The 10,376-nt window shown below is 49.8% G+C and overlaps 1 protein-coding gene across 1 annotated transcript; it reads left to right on the forward strand.

Moving 5' to 3' along the window:
* The first annotated feature begins 2,745 nt into the window (after window positions 1–2,745).
* Window positions 2,746–7,899, forward strand: CNGA4 (cyclic nucleotide gated channel subunit alpha 4). Its single transcript, XM_008711002.2, has 6 exons — window positions 2,746–2,807; window positions 2,950–3,051; window positions 3,253–3,359; window positions 3,672–4,317; window positions 5,079–5,428; window positions 7,439–7,899. The coding sequence occupies exons 1-6, from the start codon at window positions 2,746–2,748 to the stop codon at window positions 7,897–7,899; spliced, it is 1,728 nt and encodes a 575-aa protein (XP_008709224.2).
* Window positions 7,900–10,376: the final 2,477 nt, after the last annotated feature.

The raw sequence follows: 10,376 nt of genomic DNA on the forward strand, positions 1-10,376 counted from the left end.
AAGGCACCAGGGCTTGATGAATGGATGTGTATGAAAGGAAAATAAAAGGATTAAAAACTGATGCTAGTTTATATAAGTTCATTCACAGGCAAAACTCAACTATGGTATTAGAAGTCAAGCTAGTGATTACACTTGGAAAAGCAATGACTGGAAGGGGGCAGAGTGGGGTTCCTGTGAGTGCTGGTTACATGGGTGTGTTCACTTTATGAAATTCATCAAGCTGTATACTTAGGAAATGTGTGTGTGTATATATATATATATAAAATTTGTTCTGGTTACTATGCTGCATAACAAATCATCCCAAACTTAGTAGTGTAAAACAACGACCGCTTCTTTACGTTCACAGATTCTGGGAATTCAACCAAGACACAGCAAGAATGGCTGTCTCTAGTCCATGATGCCTGGGGCCTCATATAAGACACCTGAATGCCAGGGGGTGACTTGAGGCTGGTGGCTAGCGTCACCTGAGGGCTTCTTTACTCTTCTTCACATGTCCAGTGCCTGGACTGGGACAACTAAAAGACTGAGCTCAGCTGGGACTGTCAAACACATTACAGAGACATGACTGTTCTTTGTGGCTTGCACGTCTCACAATATGGCAGCTAAATTTCCAGGATGGAGTACCCTGGAATGAGCATTCCCAAGAGAACCGGAAGGAAGCTGCATGGCCTTTCGTGATCCAGCCTCAGAAATCACTCCTGCTATATATATTCTATTGGTTAAAACAGTCACAAGGGAGGAGTGTCAAAGAATTTGTGACCATGTTTAAAAACTGCCACAATGTCATATAATAATAATGATGATAGTAATAATAATAAATAAGGATATCCACTGAGCAGTTAGTGGTATAGATAGGTCTGCAGCTCAGAGCTCCTGGGAGTCAGTAGATGGGAAACGGGATCCTGTGGGAGACCAAGATTGGCCAGAGAGAGCCAGGAGCGTGGAAAGAGAGGAAGGCCTAGGTCAGAGTCTTAAAAAATGCCAACACAGAAAGGGTGGACAAACTTATGAAAAGACTAAGAAAAAATAAATAGAAAAGCAAGAAATTATGGTGTCACAAAAGCCATGGGAAAAGAGGATTTCAAAAAAGTAAAATAAAATGTTGGGGACTATAGACATTTCTTCTGTGAAACGCTCCAAAAACACGTATCTGACTATATCACTTAACCATGCAAAACACTTCACAGATTCTCCATTGCTTTAAGATAAAACCCCAGCTTTATAAAATGGCTAAGAAAGCTCTCCCTGGGCTGTCCTCTGTTCTCCATTCAGCTTCATCTTGCACCCCTAGCCCCTCACACTCTCTACAGAAACCAGTTGATGTCTCCCAGTCACCCATGTTTTTTAAAGTCTGTATGCCTTTGCACACTCTATGCACTTTGCCTCTACTGCTTTTCATTCTCCCATCTCTAGACCTAACTCCTATTCATCCTACAGAACCCAGACTCAGTTGGGACCCTTCTTACAGTGTATAGCCACCTAATAGAGTACCCATCAAACTGATATGTAACTGCCTATCTACCCGACTATTTCCGCTACCAAACTCTGAGTTTCTAGAGGGCAGGGAGTGTGTTTCATGCATCTTTTATCCCCAATACTGAGCATAATATTGGCTTGGCTCATAGCAGGTGTTCTGATGATGACCTGTTGACTGAGAAAAGATGATAGAAGTGAAAGGGACATCAGGTTGAGGGAGAATTTTCAGGATTTTTTTTTTTTTGTTTTGGTAGGGGAGAGATTAAAGCATGTTCATAGAAAGGGAAAACGGTAGGAGGTTGGGGATCTAGATAATACATGGAATAGCCGATGGGATCAGGTACTAGAGGTAACAGGAAAGGAATGGGGGCAAAACCCCCACAGAATGGCCCCCATCACATTCATCCAGTAAGAATGAGGTAAGGTGGGGGTGCCTGGGTGACTCAGTCAGTTAAGCAGTCTGACTCTTGATTTCGGCTAAGGTCATGATCTCGGGGTCATGAGATCAAGCCCCGCATCAAGCTTCACACTCAGAGGAGAGTCTGCTTGGGATTGTCTCTCTCCCCCTTCCTCTGACCCTCCCCACCTGTGCGTGCACACACACACACTTTCTCTCCATCTTTCTAAAATAAATAAATCTTTTTTAAAAAATGAGGTAAAAAATAAAAAATTTTAAAAATGAGGTAAAGTGAGCATGGATGTAGACAAGGGTGCAGATAATGAAAACAGAGCTCACATTTGATATGACAAGCATTGTCCGTCCCTAGACAATCCAGCGCCTGACACAAATGAGCCATTCAGTAAATAGTTGTTAAATGAATAAATAATGAAGCCCAAGCAGAGAACTTGCACAAAGTAAAACAGAATGACTATCTGAGCCTACTCTGGCACCCCTGTCTCCTGATTTAGAGGACCCCTAAGTAGTTCATCTTGGCAGGGGGGGGAAGAAACAAGGCCCAGCCTTACCTCTGAGGTATGCACCCCCACCTTCTCCAGGGACCTCATTAGGGATGTTTAGTTGGGCAGGTGTAAGCCCAGGCCCTGGGAGACAGGGCGGGGCGCTGGAGCCACACTGCCTCTGCCCCTTCAGTAGGGGCTGGCCCTGGTTGTGTTGCTAAGAGCTTCAGAAGTCAGAGGCAGAGGAATCGCAGCTGGAGACCAAGGGCAGCCTCTTCCAGACAGCCAGGCGGGCACTAGTCCCCACCTCCTGAAGCCACCTATAGGCAAAGGCCCTGGATAGTCCACATCCAGGCATCAGGCCACGGAAGCATGAGCCAGGACAGCAGGGTGAAGACAACGGAGTCCAGCCCCTCTGCCCCATCCAAGGCCAGGTGAGAGATCCTGGTCCCCTGTGTCAGATCTGTCCACCTAACTGGATGGAGCCTAATTCTTCTTGATGCCCCCAGTGACAAACTCAACAATGAATTTCTGGTGAAAAAAAATGAAACACTGCTTCTCCTCTTCCTTCCACAGGAAGTCGCTGCCTGTCCTAGACCCATCTGGGGATTACTACTACTGGTGGCTAAACACGATGGTCTTCCCAGTAATGTATAACCTCATCATCATCGTGTGCAGGTTTGGCAGGGCTGAAAGAAGGGCCTTAAGCAGAGAGAAGGGCTCAAGAGTCAGGCCAAGGAAAGGGGCAGGCCCTTGGGCAGGGCCAGAAGGAGGGGCAGCACGGAAGAGAGGGCCCAAGGCAGAGTGCTGAGTGCCTTGGGGAGATTGCCTTACACAGAGGGTGCTGTTGAGCCAACCTCTTCTGTCCCCACCATGCAGAGCCTGCTTTCCTGACTTGCAACATGGTTATCTGGTGGCCTGGTTAGTGCTAGACTACACAAGTGACCTGCTATACCTACTAGACATCGTGGTGCGCTTCCACACAGGTCAGTGGGCCCAAGGCTGACACCTTGTTCCGTGTTACCTTCCTAAAGAGGGCCTCTCAGTCATGAGGAAGTGACCCCCTTCCTGAGAGCACTTTCACAGGTCTCCATGCTTCACAACACCCTATGCCCATCCCAGAAACCCTGGAGCAAGGTTATGCCCACCCCCACCCTGTCCCCATGTCTGTCTCCCTGTCCTACCTGGCCTGCCCACCCTCACCCTTATTACTGGAGCAGGCAGGTGCCCTGACTCAGCCCCATACCTGACCCCATCTCATGGTTGATCCCAACCTGTCTCCGCCTCCCCTTCCCCAGGATTCTTGGACCAGGGCATCCTGGTGGTGGACAAGGGCAGGATTTCAAGCCGTTACGCTCGCACCTGGAGCTTCTTCTTGGACCTGGTTTCCCTGATGCCCACAGATATAGCCTACATGCAGCTGGGCCCACACACCCCCATGCTGAGGCTGAACCGCTTTCTGCGTGCGCCCCGCCTCTTTGAGGCCTTCGACCGCACAGAAACCCGCACAGCTTACCCAAACGCCTTTCGCATCACCAAGCTGATGCTCTACATTTTTGTCGTTATCCATTGGAACAGCTGTCTGTACTTTGCCCTGTCCCGGTACCTGGGCTTCGGGCGTGACGCCTGGGTGTACCCCGACCCTGCGCAGCCTGGCTTTGAGCGTCTGCGGCGCCAGTACCTCTACAGCTTTTACTTCTCCACGCTGATCCTGACCACCGTGGGCGATACGCCCCTGCCAGCGCGGGAGGAGGAGTACCTCTTCATGGTGGGTGACTTCCTGCTGGCTGTCATGGGTTTTGCCACCATCATGGGTAGCATGAGCTCTGTTATCTACAACATGAACACTGCAGATGCAGCTTTCTACCCGGACCACGCACTGGTGAAGAAGTACATGAAGCAACAACACGTCAACCGCCGGCTAGAGCAGCGAGTTATTGACTGGTGAGTACCTGGGGGTCCCAGACCAGGACATGGAGAGGTGTTCTGGATAAAGCCTGAGGAAGGTGGCAGGGCCCTTATTGCCTAGCGGGCCAGGCAGGGGAACTAGGGCATGGCATTCATCAGCGGGGGTTCACTGGGTGGGGCTGAGAAAAGAATGTCTTCTGCTAGCTGCATCTGGGCTTAGGGGGCTGGGTTGGATAAGAGATTGATAGGGAGAGGAACTCATACACAAAGAAGGATAACCTGGAATAAAAACTGCCACTGCCTGGTAGGGCTCAGAAGGCCCTCGAAGGGGTAAAGGGAGAAGAGCCATACTTCCCAGGGGATGGCCAACGAGACGGTTGACTGAGTCATAGTCATCCATACTATGGGATGAACAAAAGGAAGTGTCAGCAAGTTGGGGAGCTAAAGCAGAGGGCCGCTAGATACAGAGCTCGGTGATTGAAGGAGGTATCAGTGGGATGGTACGAGGCGTCACTGAAAGGAGGGTGGGGTAAAGCTTGACAGTAGGTAAAGGGTGTCTTATTCATTGTCAACTGGTGGAGGCTTTTGGGCCCCAGGTGAGGAAGAAGAGGTCAAAACATAGCTGTGAAGTGACCCTGGAGTGAAGATATTCATCAGCCACTATCCAGCATTCCCATGACCCCTGTGAGATCTCAGGGTGACTGGGTCCTTGGCTGAAGCTTGGCTGAACCCTGATGGAAGGAATAAGGCAGGCATGTATGGGCCTGGTGAGGAACTATTACTGCCTTTGCCCCCAGGTACCAGCACCTGCAGATCAACAAGAAGATGACCAATGAGGTAGCCAGCTTACAGCACTTGCCTGAGCGGTTGCGGGCAGAAGTGGCCGTGTCTGTACACCTGTCTACTCTGAGCCGGGTGCAGATATTCCAGAACTGTGAGGCCAGCCTGCTGGAGGAGCTGGTGCTGAAGCTGCAGCCCCAGACCTATTCACCAGGAGAATACGTCTGCCGCAAGGGGGACATTGGCCGGGAGATGTACATCATCCGTGAGGGTCAGCTGGCCGTGGTCGCAGATGACGGTGTCACACAGTACGCCATGCTTGGTGCAGGGCTCTACTTTGGGGAGATCAGCATCATCAACATCAAAGGTGGGCAGCTCAGCGTTTGTTCTGGGACAGGGCTGGGGGAGGGGGGGACAGCAGAACCCTCATCAAAGGTGGGCAGCTCAGCGTTTGTTCTGGGACAGGGCTGGGGGAGGGGCAGAGGGGGACAGCAGAACCCTCATCAAAGGTGGGCAGCTCAGCGTTTGTTCTGGGACAGGGCTGGGGGAGGGGGGGACAGCAGAACCCTCATCAAAGGTGGGCAGCTCAGCGTTTGTTCTGGGACAGGGCTGGGGGAGGGGGGAGGGGGACAGCAGAACCCTCATCAAAGGTGGGCAGCTCAGCGTTTGTTCTGGGACAGGGCTGGGGGGAGGGGGGGAGGGGGAGAGCAGAACCCCCTACTGAGACCAGATGCTACTTCAGGGCCTACAGGTTAAGGAAACCTGGCCTTACCTGAGTCACTAGAGGGCTCACAAGAGAAGCAGGACATGGAGGGTCTGTCCTCTGAGAAGAAGCAAAGCCAAAGTTAGTATACAAGGTGGATCCCTCGGAAGAGGAAGTAGATCTGCTCTGTGGGTGTCAACCCGAGGCACCAACAGACAAGTGGAAAGTGACAGAGATGATAAGAATAAGAATAGCTTATATTTATGGCACACTTACTACATGCCGTGTTCAAAGTCTTCATATGCACCAACTCACTCAATTCTCACCGTAACTCAGGTAGATACTATTCTCTGTATTTTCACAGTAAGGAAACTGGAGTACAGTGATGCTTGGGAAACTGTCCAAGGTCGTTGAGGTACTTATGTACACACACTTGGAGTCAGTACAAGGAACTTTCTCACAGCCAAGTGGAAAGGAGGGTAGAGGGAAGGCATTGCCATTCACTCCACCAACTCCAGGCCAGGCCAGGTAGTGTACACTGGCTCATTGATTCCTTTTATCTGCCCGTGAAGTAGGTGTTGGTGGTATGCCTCATCACAAGCAAGGGCACTGAGGCCCCAGGTGATGGGAGAACATGGCAAGGGGAGAGCACACTGTCACTGACTGAAGCCACACAGGCTGTCAGCCCGGGGATCTCACTCTCTAGTTGTTCCAAAGGCCTCACATCTGTCCTCCAAGGACCCTTCCAGCTCCACTTCCTGGATGCAGTCAGCAGCTGTCTATGTGATTTTGGACAAGGCATTTCCCTTTTTTAGGCCTCAATGTTCTCATCTATCCGATAGGGATGATATTAAAAACCCAAAGAGTTATTTGGGAGGATCAGATGAGTTCTGTGGGTAAGGCTTCAGGGCAATGTCTGGAGCACAGCAAGTGTTCACAAAGGATAGTTCCTATGCCCCTTCTGAGTCCTTCTAGCTCTCAGCTTTGCAGCAGTCAGCCTAATCTATCTTCCTCACAACACCTCACCAATAGCTTCCTAAAATATGAATCATACCATACAGCTCCCTTGCTTAAAATATTTCAGTACTTTCCCACTGCCCTCGGCATAAGGTCTGAACTCCCTGTCGTGGCTTACCACACTCAGTGTGCCCTGCTCTCCCCTCCTCTTTCCATTCTCCTCCCACCCTGTACTTCAGCCACTCTGGACTGCTTACAGTTTGCTGCAGCACCTAACTGGCTCCTACCCCCATCCCTCTGCTCACACTCCTCCCTCTGCCTGGATGCCTCCCCCCACCAGCCCTGCCCTTCCTCTCTGACCTTCTGCTCAGTCAGGCATCACTTCCTCCAAACTTTCCAAAAGTTTCTGCCAGCTTGTGAGGGGCTCTTTACTTATCTTCCCACAGCACTGGAGGCATACGTCTACACTGTACTAGCTATACTGTTTTGTAACTATCCCATTGAATGTCTATCGCCTGTAGTCTGTGAATTCTTGCAGGCAGATCGCTGTACCCATCCAGCACAGGGCCTGGTCCCCAGTCACATTACTGAATGAAAGAATTAACAGAGAGGCCCCAAAGCACAAATATAGAGGGGGAGGGTCCTTTCAGGAGTGAAAAACCCCCTCACACCTCTTCTGACTAACTGTCCTCCCACGTGTCTGCCCATGGGCCACAGGAAACATGTCTGGGAACCGCCGCACAGCCAACATCAAGAGTCTAGGGTATTCAGACCTGTTCTGCCTGAGCAAGGAGGACCTGCGGGAAGTCCTGAGCGAGTATCCACAGGCCCAGGTCATGATGGAGGAAAAGGGCCGTGAGATCCTGCTGAAAATGAACAAGTTGGACGTAAATGCAGAGGCAGCTGAGATTGCCCTACAAGAAGCCACAGAGTCCCGGCTACGCGGCCTTGACGAGCAACTCGACGATCTACAGACCAAGTTTGCTCGCCTCCTGGCCGAGCTGGAGTCCAGCGCACTCAAGATCGCTTACCGCATCGAACGGCTCGAGTGGCAGACTCGAGAGTGGCCAATGCCTGAGGAACTGGCTGAAGCTGATGATGAGGGCGAGCCTGGGGAGGGAACTTCTCAGGGTGGAGAGGGCAGGACTGGCCAGGAGGGACCCTCAGACCCACAGTGACCCATTCCTAGCGCTAGGATTCCTCCCAGGGAATCCAGAGCTGTAGGAACACCTGCCTGCAGAAACTCTGCCATCCTGCCTGCTGGGTACAGAGATGGGAATGGATTGAGGGTAGCTGCTCACCTAGAGGGATAGGAGTAGAGCACACATTCGTCCCCCACTCCCCAGCACACGCGCGCGCACAGCTGCAAACACACGTACTGCACCCAAGATGCATTCCATGGAAAATATTCCGGAGTTTCCATTTTCAGAACACATATGCTTTCTCACAAACATAGGTATGCCTTACACACACACACACACACACAAAATATATATATATATATAATATATATATATATTACATTATACATGCATACATTCATTCATGCACGTCATAAAGACCTATATACTGAGACTCACCCACCAATAGACACACAGATGCCCTCCACAGGTGTGCACACACTTGTGAACACACAGAAATGCACCCAGAGCCCTCTTCTTCCAAAATATCCTTTAAATGCCTCCCATATGGGAAGTTCACAAATGTTGCCTGCAAGTTGCACTTCAGTAAAGTATTTGCTTCCTCACTAAGCATTTATGGGAGTGACAGGAAAAGGCGAAGCCAATGGTGGGCCAGGATGAATTCTGTCTGAATTCTGAGTCACAGGGGCAAGGCGCATGGGCTGTGTAGTAGCTAGTGGGTTTGATTCAAAGGGGCTGGGGTGCATGATGAATTGAGAATCAGTGCTGAGCCAAGGCAAAGCTGGGTTATGCATCACACTGTTGAAAGTGTGCACATGCTTTCATAGGTATATTCACATATACACACTGACCATTATAGTTCATTCCAGAGCGTATATCCTTAACTTTGTGAACCCTGAGTGATTTGACCTAGCTTAGTGGACCAGAGCAGACACCTCTGCTCCTCCTTCCTTCCTCTGGCCCAGCCCTGGAGCCTGGGGCCAGGGCTACCCCATGTCTGGGATGCATTTCAAGGGGAGAAGAGTTCACAGGGCCACTCGCCTGGCCCTGCTCTACCCTGTCGGTTGTTAGAGCCGGCTTTGGTGCTGCCAGAAATCCAGCCCTCCCTCTGTATGATATTTCAAAAGACAGAGTGGCAGATGGAGACGAGGTGGAGTGGAACATCCTGGTTGGGAACAGCTGGAGATTAGTGTTTGGGGAGTTTTTGAGTAACTTTGGCATACTTGGAGGGAGGTCTGCAGGCTTGGGGCAGAGAAAGTGTTGTGGGGTCTCTGGGGGAGGAATCTGATATCATCTCCGAATCATATTCACCCTGGTCACAACTTTAGCTCCTCCAGGGCCTGGCCAGTCTTTGGTCTAAGCTGTGCCAGGTGGCATTTTAAAATGTACCTTGGGTTTCTTTGTTTTAAGTTTTAGGTCATGAAATCACCAATGGGAAATGTATGAATATACCATAATGTGTTTATCCGTTTACATATTGATGGACATCAAGGTTGCTTTCACTTTCTGTCTATTTCAAATAAAGCTGTTCTGAATAGTCAAAAAAAATAAAATAAAATAACATGTACTTTGGATTTAATTTATCAGTATGACTGAGGGATGACACATAGAGGTCAATGCCATTGAAAGAAGAATTTATTATTTACAGTCCCCAAGAGGAAGGGGCACACCCCCATGCAGGGCCACACAGGGAAGCACCAGGGTGGTGAGGAAGGAGAAGGAGCAAGGGAAAAACACAGGCAAAAAACTCTTATTATGCTCGTGCCGGGAAGGTTTTAGGTGGGGACATCCCATACTGGGCAGGAAGCAAAGATATGGGAGCTTGTGGGTGGAGAGCTCGTAATACGACTTTCAAGAACCCATGAAAGCAAGACCACAGAGGAGATATAAACAGCCCTGATCAGGTTGGCCCATGATTTCAAGATGCCAAATCATCAATTACTGAATATCAAGAATAATTATTACAAGTAGGAGGAGAGAATGAAGGGTAGGGTGTGTGGGAACATCTGCTGATGTGGGGTCATGGAGACATTCCCTCAGAACTGTTGGTGTCCTCAACACCGAACAACCTTTCAGATACGGTGGATGCCAGTGACACAGGTGCGCCCAGACATGAGAGACTGGGAACACACCTTTCTCAGATAGCCGTAGGAACTGAGGCTATGGCTGGAGTCCAGGTGTCAGGAGACACGACGAGGATCATTGCACAGTAATTCATTTAAAACTATGTGATTATTTCTCATCTCTTCCTCACAAAATATGAGAACTGGCACTCAGTCTGTCTTGTTCATCTCTGTCTCCTCAGGGCCAAAACTGTGCCTGACACAGCGTACATCCTCAAATATATATTTGGCAACCAAAGAGATGGGAGTTGAGACAGGTAAAGGCCTAATGTTGGAGAAAGATGCATGTTGATTTCTTAAGAGATTTTCCTACCATCGCTGCCCTCAAATTGTGTTGAGCTAGACATGGGTGAGTATGTTATACAAGCCATTTTTGTGGTACCCGATGGA

The sequence above is a fragment of the Ursus maritimus genome, unplaced genomic scaffold, assembly GCF_017311325.1.
Source record: "Ursus maritimus isolate PB19 unplaced genomic scaffold, ASM1731132v1 scaffold_16, whole genome shotgun sequence".
NCBI lineage: Eukaryota > Metazoa > Chordata > Mammalia > Carnivora > Ursidae > Ursus > Ursus maritimus.